Source organism: Hylobates moloch, unplaced genomic scaffold (assembly GCF_009828535.3).
Source record: "Hylobates moloch isolate HMO894 unplaced genomic scaffold, HMol_V3 SCAFFOLD_14, whole genome shotgun sequence".
Classification (NCBI taxonomy): Eukaryota; Metazoa; Chordata; class Mammalia; order Primates; family Hylobatidae; genus Hylobates; species Hylobates moloch.
Window position 1 is genome coordinate 59906091 of NW_026652289.1, and position 15515 is coordinate 59921605.

Consider the following 15515-nt stretch of genomic DNA (forward strand, 5'->3'; position numbering starts at 1 on the left):
AGTTTTAAACAGCAAATTGTTCCTTAGAGTAATAACGTATTTGTGTTTATCATGGAATTTTCAGGTCCCATTGGTGAAAAATGACTGACAGGTCTTTGCTTTGGGGACAAGTTTTTCAGGAAGTACAGGACCCCCAGCAATCTGACATCTTGGGAACCTTCATTGCCTCCTCACTGACCTCTCTTATGAATACGAGGGCCCCTTTTAGGTGTTCACTTGAGGAATGAAGCATTGGGTCCTGTGTAGGTTTCTCTTCAGGGTGTTGGAAAAGCTTCTGATACAAGCAAAGTAATTTCAGTTCAGCTAGGTAGAGTAACCACATTTGGATATTTTTAAATGGTCAGTGGAATTGGGGAAAAGTCTACAAAAGTACAAATTTTCAGTTTAATTTTATCTTTGCACTTCACTCACACCCAGGACTTGGCAGGGGAAGTGGGCCTTGTTTTTTTTTTTTTTTCTTTTTAAAGCAGAACACACCCTGGATGGAAAAGGGATGTTCTCTTTGCATGGAAGGGTTAGAACCAAGTATAGAGGAAATGGGTTGGTATTGTAGCAAGAGTTCAGGGGTGGGTCTAGGCTTTGAAACTGGAGCACTAGGAAAGTGTGGCCCTCATAGAGGCAGGCAAGGAAGGGGATGGGATGTCTTTCACAGGCAGCTGTTAGGCTGACATTTTTGTTTTGTCCTGTTTGGTGCATTTCAGATACTTCACAGCTCACCTGCTGCTCTCATTGGGACCCCTCTTCACCTCATGATGAAGCAGTGGGTCTTTCCTCCATGTGGTTTGGGCTTTTTGGTGGTATCAGCAACCTCAGGTCTAAGCCCTGTCCCCTCCCTCTCCTCTGTGATCTCACCCTGCACAGTGCTGAAACCAACCAGGGAGGAAATGCAGAAACTGGGGATTCCGAAGACACTACCTTTAAAACGATGGGTATTTCCCAAGGGAGTGGAAGCAACCTCTTGCTATTTGGGGAAGAGCAGGGTCCCAGGCCCCTCTCTTTATTCTTGCCCCCTCCTGCAGCATCATCTGAGCCAGGGCAGGGTTAGGCTCTGTGCTTTGGTTGCTAAGGATGTGTAACCAGAGCAAAGACCTCTGGGGGTGGTGCCCACCTGGCTGCTGGAACAGTTAGAAGAGGAGCTGAAAAGAAACAGTTACAGCTGTAGGGGCAGGAAGGTGTGATCCCTTTTCTCACCCGTCATAAGAGTCATGGCCAACACTTATAACAAAAGAAAGGCTAACAAAAGAAAAGCGTAACAAATTTATTTAATCAAAGTTGTAAGTGACATGAGAACCTTCAGAGAAGAAGACCCAAAGACCCAGGGAAACTGCCTATTTTTATACTTAGGTTTGATGAAGAATAGACAGCCATGAAGAAATGGGACTGGACAAAGGGGTGTAGGCTGAGAGGGAACCCAGCAAGGCCTGTCTGTTCGGATTCTTTGTGGCCTCTCTGTGTAGCATTCCTTCCTCCTAGATATGGGGCAGGACCTCTCTGGAATGAGGGTCTTCAAGGGAGAAGGGACAGGAGAGAGTAACCTTTCTCGGCTTTGCTTTGGGAGAGAGGAATTCTAGTTTCTGTGACCTGCCTTGGGGAAGAGAAGTTCTGGATTCTGTGACTTCTGGGGAGAGAGGGTGAGAGACAGGACGGCAGGAGAAATTCACAGAGCTTGCTTCTGAGGCCTTCCAATCTCCTTTAGTTCAAAGTACCCAGCACGCCAAAGCCCCTTACATTTGGGTATTGTGTTCTGAGCCCCAACACAGCCAAGAACTTACAGAATTGACTTGGGGGTCTGGGGAGAGTCCCAAGAAACCATCAGGGGCCCCTCCTCATCTTGTGGCTAACACCAGCCACCTGAGTGCAGTAGACACCCACCGTCCTGTGACCTTCTTTTGGGATTTTAGGATAAGCAGTTCGGATATGCCTTTAAAACGGAGAGAACACACCCTAAGGAGTGGTTATGGGGATTAAACGAGACTGTGTATGAAGCACCTAGAGTGTGCCTAGCGAGTGCTTGAGAAAGATATGATGATTATTTTTAATAAATGCATTAATAGTGGTTGCTTGAGTATTGTCCTCGAGAGGAGCAGCCCCAGTTTTGGTGTGGTGGTAGGAGCCGGGGACTGGCCTCGTCAGGACTCCGAAACCTATGTCTATCTGTAGCATTCCTAGGCAGCCTGCCCCAGCAGCAGCCCCTTGGGCTGTGGGCAGGGGTGGCAGGCAGCACTGTTCCTCTCCAGGAAGGAGGCCGACTTCCTGGACGAATTCCCTGGGCTCCCCAGCACTGCTCTCTGAGGCCCTCCTCTCCTCGGCGAACGGCAGTAAGGGGAAGCCATTGACCGGTCTAGAAAAACCGCATGTCTGCAGTCTTTGAGGGTAGACTGGAATCTCTTCTCATATTTGCCTTGCTTTGGTGGAGCTTCAAGAATTCCCAGGCCTTCCAAGGAAACCAATTACTAAAGAAGACTGTGGGCCATGAGACTCCAGTGTTTACTGCAAACGAAGGAGATGGCTCCCCTCCCCCAATACTGTTACTCTCCCTCCATCTGCACTGGTCCCCTAAGGCCTGGCTTCCTGGCTCTATGCTGTTTTCCTGCCCTAGGGCAGAAGGCCTCACAGGATTTATTCCCAGGCACTCTTGTCATGACCTTGAGAAGGTGGCTTGACCTGGACATCTGGATCTCAGGGACTGAGGGGGTGGGAAAGGACTGAACCTCCCCCTCCCAGACCCAACAGGAAGGTGGGCTTTGGTGACCATTTCCTAGGCTGAGAGCTCCTGAGCTCCAGGGAGAGGGCTACGCTCCCTGGCTCTCCCGCTCTGTAGGCTGTGCTAGATGAAACCCACAAATTGCTGCTGTCCCGGGCGGAGCGGCATGCCTCCACCCACCAGTGAAGAATGAAGGCAGGGCAGTTGCAGGGCCCTGCAGGACTCTGAGATCCAGATGTGTACCCCAGTGCTCCCCTGCTCTGCCCACTGGCAAGAGGGGGCTGAGGAGGGGCATAGCAGGCCTCGTGTGGACTCTGTTTCCATCTCCCTTCCCCCATATCTCTACTTGGCCCAGAGATGCCTGAGTAAGAGGGGCACCCGGTCATTCTGGGCCCAGAAGGAAGAAGCTAGGCATGTTGGCCTGCTCAAAGGAGCAGGAGCAGCCCTGGCCCTGGACAGGCACAGGTTAGAAAGCCTGGCTGCTTATCCAAGAGAAGAAAAGGCCCTGAGGGGCAGGAGCAACCCTTTGAACAATGCCGGACTGCTGTTGAGGACAGGCTTGTGCCCTGTGACCCATTGGTGAGAAATCAGGGCCTGTGGATGGAAGTTCCAGGGAGGGAGGCAACAAATCCAGTCGACATTGGAAAGTGTTTCTGGCACCTGCAGGGAGCTTGGGCTGCTGTGTCCTGGGCTGAAGGGACTCTTTGAGATACCAGGTGCAGCCAGGGATCACCTTTAAGGTGTCTTCCAGTCCAGAGAGGCCAGGTTTCCCAGAAGCTGGCTGCTCTGGGGCAGGAAGGAGAACTCTGGGCCAGCTGCCTGGAGGGCCATGCGCCGGGTCTCCTTTGCTTACTCCCAGGGTCATTTCGTGCCTGCGACCTGGTTACTCTTCCTCAGCCTATCTTTCTGCCTTCTTCATTAGAACCTGCAGTTTCACCTTCAGCTAAGTCTACCTCTTAACAACCCTGTGAGAGGATGGCTTTTTATTCGTTCTTTCTACCTCATTAGAAATAAAGGATTTAGGACCCAAATTGTGGGTAAGGGAGCTGAGTGGGGAAAAAGACAGGGCCACAGAGGTGCCTCCAAGGACAGACTTTGCGACAGATCTCAGCATTTCATTATGGGCCCATCCTAAGTTTGTGGGTTTCCATTCTCCTTCCACATCTATGCTGGACCATGAAGAGCAAAGTCTAGAGCTGTGCTATCCAATATAATAGTTACCTGTGTCTGTTTACACTTAAATTAATTGAAATTAAATAGAATTAAAAGCTCCATTCCTTATTCTCACTGGCCGCACTCTGTGGCCACATGTGGCTAGTGGCCCCTGTCTTGGACAGTACAGACTGTTCCCATCCTTGAAGGAAGTTCTGTTGGACAGTGCTGGGCTAGAGGTGGGGGAGCTGGAGGAGCCCCTGGTCTGCTGCCCCTGCCTCAGGACAGGCCACATGGGTACTGCCATGTGAATGCCAGCTACAGGGGCAGGCTCTGCTGTGATGGCAGGAGTGGGTGAAAGCAAGTGGGCTTGTGGGGGTCTCATGGGGGCATTGGGGTGGCGGGCAAGGGCTTGTGGGGGTCTCATGGGGGCATTGGGGTGGCGGGGCAAGGCCCAGAAGTCCCTAACAACGCTGTGGCTGGTGCATGTGGGTTTTGGGAGAATGCGAGAGCGGGGTTGGAATGAGACCACCAACCTTGCAAAGGCAGCAGGGCTTACTGGGTTTGTCTTCTGCGGTACAGCCAAGGCCCCTGTCTGGAGTGGCGCCCTGGTTCTGCAGCTCGGCTCACCACAGGCCTCCTCTCACCCAGATGTTGAAAAGGCAGAAAAGTCAGGGTGGGCAAATCCATCCTGTGGTCATTGGCAGCACAGTGATCCGGAAAGCTAGAAGAAGTGACGGAATGACGGACTGCTTCCTGCGTCTGTCTCCCTGTCCTCCGAGGAGTCTAACACCCTCCCCCTCCTTCAGCCCCATTCCTCACCCCCACTCACACGGTCGGGCCTTCTTTCAGGTGAAAGAACTTGTCCTGGACAACAGTCGGTCGAATGAAGGCAAACTCGAAGGCCTCACAGATGAATTTGAAGAACTGGAATTCTTAAGTACAATCAACGTAGGCCTCACCTCAATCGCAAACTTACCAAAGTTAAACAAACTTAAGAAGGTAAATAGAGTGGAGTCTGTGTGTGCTGGGAGGCGGGGGTGGGGAGTGGGGAAGGGTTATTATTACCTGTGTTTAGAAAGAGTAATTGAAGGGAAAGCCAGGTGCTTGCACCAACATGCCAGACAATCCCCTGAGACTGCTTTCCCTTCTTGCCCGTCTGGGGAAAGCCGGGCAGCTCTGAGCCGATAGCCTTCATTTTAAAAGCTGTTTCTGCTTTTTCTTTCCCTGCCTTATTTAGCTTGAACTAAGCGATAACAGAGTCTCAGGGGGCCTGGAAGTATTGGCAGAAAAGTGTCCGAACCTCACGCATCTAAATTTAAGTGGCAACAAAATTAAAGACCTCAGCACAATAGAGCCACTGGTAAGTCATTCAGACCCTCCCCTCCCTGCAGGGGTAGGAGGTGGGAGGAATTGGCATCAGCAAATACTACTTTTGCATTTGTCTTTTTCCTACTTAATTTTTTTGACTCTTATGATGTGCTATGAGATAGAATTGAGCTATTGTTTCTGCTGAGTCCATAGAGAAACTGAGGCCCAGAGAAGTTAAATACCTTGACCAAGGTCACACAGACAGAATGGGCAGCTATTGTATAGGTAGGGTGGAACCCTAGTGTCAATTTCTGGTCTCCTGCTTTTCCACTCAGTTTCTGCTCAGCTTTGGAAACCTGAGCTGTAATGTCTTCAGGTTCAGGGCATGGCTTGTTGCCCCTTTTTGGGAAGGGAGGAGCGATCCAAGAATTAAACTGGCCCTGGAGGTGTACTCCAGTTTTCCCCTTGGGTCGCTGGCCCCAGAACTGTGGGAGATGAGTCATTCCTGACATAGAACCCTGGAAAGACTGAGAGCCGTGTGGTGTGAGAGCCTCGTGCAGGCAGGCCTTCCTCAACGTGGTGTGGAGAAGAGTGGCCCCTGGTCACCAGTCCTTGGTGCGATAGTGAACAGGCTCTCAGGGGCCTGGGTAGCATTTCTAGCTCCTCTGCTCGTCCTTGTAGAGATAGACATCCCCTAAGCTTCACTGACTTACCAGCCAGAAAGGGGCAGGTCTTGTTCAGAACAACGCTTTCTATATTACCAGGATCTGATTTGCTGTATTCCTTTGATTTTAAGGAAATCAACTGTAAGATGTGTCACTGAAAACAACTCTTTTGGAATAGGAAATACTACCACATGAAGTAAATACACCTGTTGTGAATGTACATATAAGAGTCACCTCATTAGGCTGGGCATGGTAGCTCACACCTTTAATCCCAGCACTTTGAGAGGGCGAGGCAGGTGGATCACCTGAGGTCAGGAGTTTGAGACCAGCCTGGCCAACATGGTGACACCCCATCTCTACTAAAAATATAAAAATTAGCCCGGCGTGGTGGCACACGCCTGTAGTCCCAGCCACTCGGGAGGCCGAGGCAGGAGAATCGCTTGAACCTGGAAGGCAGAGGTTGCAGTGAGCTGACATTGCGTCACTGCACTCCAGCCTGGGTGACAGAGCGAGACTCCATCTCCAGCAAAAAAACAAGCAGCAGCAGCAGCACCTCCAGGCATCTTAGAATCGGGGAAAGGCCAGGAGGACAATTGGCCACGTTTGCCAAATTTCCCTTCTGGGTTTATAGGGGAGATTGGGTATCCCTCAGATTGGGCTGGAGTTTTCGGGGTTTCTGTCCCAAAAGGCACTCCTTGCTCTCCATGGATGCTCACGGGACTTGCTGGTGGCCAATGTGGCAGAACAGGACACTGACATTTCTTTTCCAAGCTCTTTACCTGTCCATCGATGGCATTGGGGGCAACTAGTAGAATATGCTTCCCACAGAACTTCTTTTCAGGCCTTCCACTGGTCTCCTAGGAGAAAGCCAAACTATTTTGATCTGTCGGGAAGTCTTGATTTTATAATGTCATTACAAAAGGAAAAAGTCTGTGAAGTTCTGTATATGGGTGAGGTATGGGGATTGAGTGTATAAAATCCTTGTAAAACATTGTGATTCGGTCACCATTAGGGATCAGGCACTCAGGCACATCCACGTTCACACTCTCCACTGCCCCCTGCCCAGATCACACATGTCTCAGTGCTTTTCCCACCCCTGCTTGTCAGTGTGTGTTGCCTTACCTTCCTGGGGCGGGAAGCTGCTTTTGGTAGGGGGTGCTGGGCTTGCCCACACAGACCACTGTCAAGACTTCCTCCCTGCCCTTGGCTTCTGCTGAGAATGACCCAGGTCTCAACTGCAAGGTCGTAGAGAGAGAGAGCAACCCAGCTCCCAACATTGACTCCAAGGAGCAGTGGTTTTACTCCCTTGTTAGACCTGGCCCCCTTTGGAATGGGGACTCAGCCTGGGATGGGATTTTTTTGTACCTGGTGCCTCGAAGGTGGGTGAGGTGGAAGTCAAAATGCAGCTCAGTTACTTGCAAGCAGTATGACTCTTCCCTTCCTGGGCCTCAGTTTCCCCTACCATCAAACAGGGATAACATTGGCTAGAACCCGTCTGGTGTAAAGCTTTGACAGAGCACATCGTGTCAAATACTACGGACAGAATCAGGATCCTCCATTGCTTTTTTCTCTTGTCCTTTTTTGACAGGCAGTATTCAAAGAGTAAGAGCACAGGTCTGAAGTTGGGCTGCCTGATGAATTACCAAATCCTGTGCCCTCCATTTCCACATATGTGAAATGAAGTAATAATTATTTCTACCTTACAGGGGTTGTGAGATAAAGTGACTCAGTACATGAAGTGCTATGTTAACTGCCCTCATCATCATCATTATCAGATGCAGAAGGAGTTAGTTTGTTAGTTCAAGTTGCTTTTGGTTTCCCTCTGGCTCCTTAGTTTCAGGGAGAGGCAGCAAACCTCTTGGCTCATGCACCAAGAAAGCCCCAGGCTAATTTCAAGTCGATCACTGTTAAGACAAGCTGTAATTGCAGAATAAAAGTGTTAACATTGGATAAGGCTTCAAAGATCCTCCAGTCCAACCCCCCATTTTCCAGATGGAGACACCGAGGCCCACAAACTGCAGGTGATATGTCTGGGCAAACACCGTGGCTAAGCCGAGCCAAATCCAAGCTTCCTTATCACCTGGAAGTCGTGGTCTGTCCATGCTATCTCATGGCATCCTTGTCTGTTTGCTAGGGCTGTTCCCCCACCTTCCTCCCACAAATCACTTACTGTTGGCTTCATTTTTCCACTTGCAGAAAAAGTTAGAAAACCTCAAGAGCTTAGACCTTTTCAATTGCGAGGTAACCAACCTGAACGACTACCGAGAAAATGTGTTCAAGCTCCTCCCGCAACTCACATATCTCGACGGCTATGACCGGGACGACAAGGAGGCCCCTGACTCGGATGCTGAGGGCTACGTGGAGGGCCTGGATGATGAGGAGGAGGATGAGGATGGTGGGTGACGGGGCGGCCCAGGGCTGCAGGGGCGCAGCTGAGGCCTTGGGGCTCCTCCTTGGCTTTGCAGAGGTGGGTGGGCTGGGTGTTGGGAGGCCCCCACCCAGCTACTGAAGGCTGGCCAGCTGTCTGGTAGCTACCTCCTTCCAAAGCTATGGAGGGGAGTGGGGCCGTCTGCTTTGTTTTCCATAGTCCCTGATCTGTCTCATTGGTTGACTTCCCTAAAAGAACAAAGCATGAGTCCCATGCTCATGGAAATATCGCGAGATTCTCCAACTGCATAACTCCTTCAAAACCATCCAACTGAATCCCCACTCCAATTTTTGTCCCTTTTCCAAAGCCCCCCAGGGAGTGGGATTCTTTCTGTACTGTGACCCGCACTTAGACACTCTCCCAGGGAGGGAGGGAGCGGATAGAGAGAGAAGGGGGTGTGGCCGGAGGACCCCCTTTTCCCATCTAGGTATTCAGTAGTGGAGAGGAGGTCCAGAGCTAGAGGGGTTGTGGGGCCCCCTGGTGGTTGCAGCCCACAGCCCCACACCTAGGGGCCCAGGCTCAGGTGCTCAGGAGCCCCAAGTGCTGAGAAGTGGAGGGCTGCAGGCCGCTTGTTGGGTTCCCTGCAGTGTGGTGTGCAGTCGAGGCCTACAGGAAGGAAGGAGGGAAAAGAAGGGAGTTCTTCGTCCTGTTCCCTCCCCTCCTCCCTTGCCACCAGCACAGTGCAGCTTTCCCATGCATTTTTGTGGCCAGATAAAGTTGAGAATGGAGACACTTGCCTGATTAATTAATTCAGATACAGGATTTTGGTTTTCCTTGTTCGATTGGGAGTGTTTTGCAAGATACTCACAGACCGTGTTTGCCTTGGTGGGGATCTTATGATACAGCAGAAAGGAGCCAAAACTGGCAGTCCCAGGACCAGGCCCCCTACCAGGTCCCCTAGGCCCAGCTCAACCAGTGACTCGATGTGTGACCTTGAACAAGTCAGTCCTCTCTGTGCCTCAGATCTCTCACCTTTAACCTGAGGAGTTTGATTGACCTTGCCGCCTTCCCGGGCCCCGGAACCTGTTGCTGTGCTCTGACAATTTCCTGGTGGTCTCGGTGTGAGAGGCCTCCAGAAGGGGCCTTTCACATTCATAACACTTGTGAGGGGGGCTTACCTTTGGCACGACTTCAGGATGTGTTTAATTATGTCAGCACTGTTTTCATGAGAGTTAGTGTGTTCCATCTTTGGGCTTAGGTGGGTGTGGGAGGGTCATGAGCCCCACATTGAAGACGCTACAGGAGCCTGTGCTATGTGGGGGCGGAGCCAGCTCACCACTAGTTCTGTTTCCATTCCCCATTTCGATTGCACAGAGGAGGAGTATGATGAAGATGCTCAGGTAGTGGAAGACGAGGAGGACGAGGATGAGGAGGAGGAAGGTGAAGAGGAGGACGTGAGTGGAGAGGAGGAGGTAAGGAGGCTGGGCTGGGCAGGGCCACCGTCTGCCCCTTTGAGGCAGTCCCACTGACTGCCTCTGCGATCAGTCTTGGCAGCCCTGGAGCCCTGGTTAGGAAAGTCACTCCGCCGTGGGTAGTGAAGTGAGTCCATTTCAGAGCCTTTCACTGGGCTGTTTCTGGGGAGACAAGACTTGCAGCAAGCTCTGGGGAGCCTGGATCAGAAGAGGGGAAGAGGATTTTAGAGGCAGGGACTGAACCTGCTGGGGTAAGCCTGGCCGTTGTTTCTATGTGAAGAAATACAGAATGCATGGCCCCATTTTCTGCTTTTTGCTTTCATATGCTAATTAAGATATTCATTGAGCACTTAAACTGTGTTAGGGAAAACCAAAGACTGCCTTGAACTGATAGGTAGCAGGATAACACTGCTGGATCCCAAATCAGAGAGTGACACTATGGAAATAGAGCACCAGGAGTTGGCCATTTTCCTAAAGAGATTGGCTGGTTCCCAGTTTTTTAACAAGATCTGTGAGGGGGTGAGTCCCAGCTCTACCACTCGCAAGCTGTGTGTCCCCAGACAATTCACCTGACCTTTCTGAGCCTATTTCTTCATCTGTAAAATAGGGATCATGATGGCTTTCTCACAGGGTTGTTAAGAGGATAAAGTGAAGTGTAAGTAAAATACTTAAGGACAGTGTCTGACAAGGGGTAAGTGTCTGACTGCTTATTGTAGGCGTTCACACCCTCCTCCAGATTCCTGGCACTGTGTTGGGTTTTGTGTTTGTGTGTTCTGAGTCTCTCTGTAGCAAGTCATTTTCTATGACTTGCTCAGAATTCTAAATCAACTCTTGCTAATTGCAAAAGTTAGAACTAGAGAGTTTTAAAGTGACAATAGCATGGACAAGGTGCCTGTGTCCCCTCCCAACTCCCCCCGCAGTTTCCTGTCTCCCTCAATGGAGGATGCAGACACATCCGCTTGCCACTCACTCAGATAGTGTCTTCCAGTTCCAGCCAGCCGGCCCAGGCTTGAGAGACACAGGCCAATGACAGTAGAATAGCCGAGGCCAGGCGCGGTGGCTCACGCCCGTAATCCTAACACTTTGGGAGGCCTAGGCGGGCGGATCACTTGAGGTCAGGAGTTGGAGACCAGCCTAGGCAACATGGCGATACTCCATCTCTACTAAAAATATGAAAATTAGCCAGGCATGTTGACGGACACCTGTAATTCCAGCTACACAGGAGGCTGGGGCACGAGAATCGCTTGAACCCGGGAGGCGGAGGTTGCAGTGAGCTGAGATGGCACCGCTGCACTCCAGCCTGGGCAATAGAGCGAGACTCAGTCAAAAAAAAAACAAAAAAAAGCTGGCGAGATGAGCTTGGTTTCTGTTTAGTTGTGCTGCTGGCTTTGTCTTCTCCCCAGGTCTAGACTCTTAGGCTCATCTCTAAAGAATATTGTATTTTAAAAATAAAGTCTTAGTAAAACAGCTTCCCCTAGAACAGAGCAGTAAGTTGTATTGGCTAATAGCTGTTTCATCTTCCCCTTCCTGTCACAGGAGTATTGCATGTGGGGTTTGGGGGGGTGGGGATGGGGGGCGTTGTGGGGTTTTTTTGTTTGTTTTTGTTTTTTAAATAATCTCACTGACCATCTGTGTATTTCCAGCTTTCAGTAAAGGAGAGCTTATACATGCAAAAAAAAAACCTAGAACCTTAGCAAACAGACTGATGAGGGAAGTCTTTGGTGACATTTTAAAAGAATGTTTCCCTTGACAAAAAAGAAGTCTGTCACCAAGTTCTTTTAAACTTCAGGAACCGGGTTTAACAAGCAGAGATTCAACTTGCATATACCTTCAGGAGCAGAGGAAAGCAAGGGCCCTGTGTTGAGAATGAAAGTCATACACCTTGCTGAATCTCAAGCTGGTTGGGAATGATGTCCTCAGGGGGTCTTGAATTTATCTTCCCCATCCCTTCCAGGTGGTCCAAGTTTGCAAGCTAGGGAAGGGGCTGGGTCGGGTGACGTCGGACTTGCCCACAGAATCTGGATTTACTGAAACTGGGGTCTTCCCTTGAAGCCAAAACTAGATTGAGGACAGATGCAGGAAAGGATGGCCTACTTTGCACATCAGGGAGCCTGCTCGGGAACTTGTTCTCCGCAGAGAACATGCAGACTGGAAAGCTGCCTGCCTTACAGGGACTTCAGATCAGAGTGCTTAACCTGGGTCCTGGAATCCATAACCCCCTGAAACTGCTTGCAAATATTATAAATGATACGGACATTTTCTGGAGAAGGAGTTCACAGCTTTCTGCAGATTTCCCAATGGGTCCTTGATCTGAAATAAATTAAGAACCTCTGCTTTACATTCCTCCCGAGATGTCAAGTCTTGGTGGGGGCTCTGAGAGGCTGGGGGTGACCCCGGCCTTCTTGTGCTCTGTGTGGCTTCCTCAGCATGTCCCAAGGTGGGGCATTTCTAATGTTCTGGTGTCTGTCCTTTCTCCTAGGAGGATGAAGAAGGTTATAACGATGGAGAGGTAGATGACGAGGAAGATGAAGAAGAGCTTGGTGGTATGGCAGTCTTTTTACTCTCAGCTGGTAGCAGCCTGGCCCTTTCACTTTGGCCTTAGATTGCTTAGACTCTGAGGCCCCTGGCAGTGGGCAGGACACTCCTGTCAGAGGCCTCAGGTTCCCCTTCCAGCTGTGCAGATGTCTTGCCTCGGTTTCCAAGGATGGCACAGCTTGCTAGTCGCGGGTCCCCTGACTTCTCATTGGGTGGGTTGAGTTAAAGAGGTGGGATTAATAACTAATCTAAATGCCACTTTCTTACTTTTCCAGAAGAAGAAAGGGGTCAGAAGCGAAAACGAGAACCTGAAGATGAGGGAGAAGATGATGACTAAGTGGAATAACCTATTTTGAAAAATTCCTATTGTGATTTGACTGTTTTTACCCATATCCCCTCCCCCCCTCCAATCCTGCCCCCTGAAACTTATTTTTTTCTGATTGTAACGTTGCTGTGGGAACGAGAGGGGAAAAGTGTACTGGGGGTTGCGGGGGGAGGGAGGGCGGGTGGGGGTGGAATAAAATACTATTTTTACTGCCACTCTTTATTTTTTCCCCCTACTTTTTCTTTGTGTCCAGTTTTTGTCCCTGTAAATGCGATAGCTAAGTACACACTAAGTGAGCATTTGTTTCTGACTCTCAGAGAGGATGGTTTGGAGTTCTCTTACGTTTCCTGGTATTTCCCAAGTCTCTTGGGTTGGGTGGAAGGCTGTGGCTGGTCTCAGTTTGGTTACTCAATGCCCAGGAGGGGCTGAGCACCAGCCATATCTTTTGCTTTGGTTCACATGATACCCGCTTTTCTTGGGCCTGCTAGAGGCATCCAACGCCCTGGTTTGTAAATAGCATCCTAAAGGCGTATTTTGGCACTGGTCTGGGGACATTCCCCATCTCTCATCCCTTTTCCCCCTTCACAGATGGTGGTGGGCTTCGCTCTACAAAGAGGACTCTGATGTTACTCTTGAGCGCTCATGAGCCAGAGAGCTGAAAACGGCAGGCTTGTTGTGTTAAGTTACAAGGAAAATGGATTTGGTAATTAAAATTAGAAGAAACACACCCTCAAACTTCAACTTCTTTAAAAGAAAAAAAAAAAACTGTCCTATCTTGTTCTGTAAAATATTAGAACGCTTTGTTTTACAAAAAATGATGAGAGAATTCTTCCACATGTACTTCTGTGCTTAGAACATTTTTACAGACCTAAGCGCTGGAGACGTTGCTGCATGTCGGCTGGGTTTTTTTTTCATACACCCGAGCACGGAAAAACTAACGCAAAATTGTATTTTCTTACCTAGTGGAAATCTGAAATGACTGCAAATTCCTAGTGAATGTACAGGTTTGCTTTCGTGTCCCTCTTCTGGTTGCTTTAGAAGTGACGTGTAATTTCTGAACCCATGTTTCATCTGTATAAAAGAACATCTGCACCAGTTTTTCTCCTGCCCCTCAGAAGAGCCAAACTTTGAGTTTTATGTCTGTTTGTCATTGATAAATTTCAATAAATCTTTTTATACAATTTTTTTGAGGATGGCTTCTTTGAGTCCAACAGGCCATTGATCTTTTCAAGATGCATTCCAGATGAACTGCTAGGTGAGGGGGAAGCTTCGTTTTTGTTACCTGATCGAATAGCTTTTCTTATGAGATATATATAATGTGATACTATGTTTGGATATTTTTGGTCTTAAAGCAAGACTCAGTGGTGTATCTTCATTAAAAGCTTCCTTTAAGAAAGTTACAGAGTTACTAAAAAAACAAGTACCCAAACAATCAAGTTGGGCCAACCTTGGAACCTTGTTTTGAATATCTTTCATTGTTTTGTTTGTCGTATTGTAAAAAGAATGTATGGTTGAAAACTCAGGAATGTTTATAAAACAAATTATTTCACAAACCCAGAGGTTTACATATGGTGTTTTATTTTGTTACTTTACTTAACAGTATTATAATCATTTCCCTGTATCTTTCATTTTCAAAAGCATGTATCTTAAATGGCTACATAGTAGTCCATCAACTATATTCTGATTTACTTAATTCTAACCAAATGGTTAGATGTTTTCGTTATGTCCAGCTTACCCCTGTAGTGGATATTGTTATATTACTACTTATTCATACTTTTTGTGGATTTCTTAGTACAAACTCTTAGAAGTAGTAGAGTCATTGGACCAAAAGCTAAAAACATTTATGAGGCTTATGTACAAGGTTCCATGTTTTCCAGAAGAGTTAAGCCAATTTACTGTGGTTGTTTACACATGTACACATATACTCATTCTGATGTATTCATTCTTTACAGCCTTGAACCCACAACAAGCCCTAGTTCCTTACAATGTCTTATAGTTGTTGTGTGATTCCAGCAGTGTAAAGTGTTTCCAGAAGAGCCCGTGACCCACCTCACCCTCTGCATGGTACCCTGGCACTTACTGCCCTTTGGAGCAAGCTGCCTGTGGTTCCAAGCATGGGATGGAGAAGTGACCTCCTCTGGGCCAAGTGCTGTGCTAAGCACCCGGGCTGTGAGAATGAACTAGGCAGGCATGTTCTTGGGCCTCTCAGAGTGAAAGAGCGCGGGGGTGGGGTGAAATTGAGAGATGCTCTGGTCTGGCCTCAGGTTTTCTGGCCCTGACTTCCCTCCATGGGGTCTTTAAGGATCAGGTGACTGACAGATACAGCAGTAATACTATAGGCCAGGCACGGTGGCTCATGCCTATAATCCCAGCACTTTGGGAGGCCAGGGCGGATGCATTGCTTGAGCCCAGCATGGGCAACATAGTGAGATCCCGTCTCTACAAAAAATACAGAAATTAGCCAGGCGTGGTGGTGCACGCCTGTAGTACCAGCTACTCGGGAGGCTGAGGCAGGAAAATCACTTGAGCAACAGAAGTTGAGGCTGCGGTGGGTCATGATCACCCCACTGCACTCCAGCCTGGATGACAGGCTGAGGACTTGTCTCACAAAAAAAGAACTACAAAATGTAAGGAAAAATGGAAGGTGGTGAATGGGTTGATGTTAATGGGCCTCAGGGAGGAGAACCCTTTCTGTATTAATCATGCCAAGCATTCACGTCAACCCTTGAGGAAGATCATATGTCCATTTAACAGATAAGGAAAACAGGTCAAGTAACTTGGAAGAAGTGGAATCAGCATGAAACCCAGGCCCATCTGGGGCTATTTTCATTTCATGGAACTTAGTGGCACAGAAAGCTCAGACAAAGGAGAGGAGAGAGGGGCAGGGCTGGCTTTTCCTGAGTTCCTTTCCTTCAAATGCAGCATCTCATCAATCTTACCGAATCATCACAGCCACCTTATGTAGATGCTATTACCCTTGCTA

The 15515-nt window shown here is 48.9% G+C and overlaps 1 protein-coding gene across 1 annotated transcript in view; it reads left to right on the forward strand.

Moving 5' to 3' along the window:
• Positions 1-14085, forward strand: part of ANP32A (acidic nuclear phosphoprotein 32 family member A) — a 42192-nt gene extending 28107 nt beyond the window's left edge. Inside the window, exons 2-7 of the mRNA XM_032176170.2 lie at positions 4709-4858; positions 5097-5219; positions 8029-8227; positions 9575-9672; positions 12152-12215; positions 12483-14085. Of these exons, the coding sequence (XP_032032061.1) occupies positions 4709-4858; positions 5097-5219; positions 8029-8227; positions 9575-9672; positions 12152-12215; positions 12483-12544 (696 nt within the window). The 3' untranslated portion in view covers positions 12545-14085. The remainder of the gene's footprint in view (positions 1-4708; positions 4859-5096; positions 5220-8028; positions 8228-9574; positions 9673-12151; positions 12216-12482) is intronic.
• The last annotated feature ends 1430 nt before the right edge of the window (positions 14086-15515 follow it).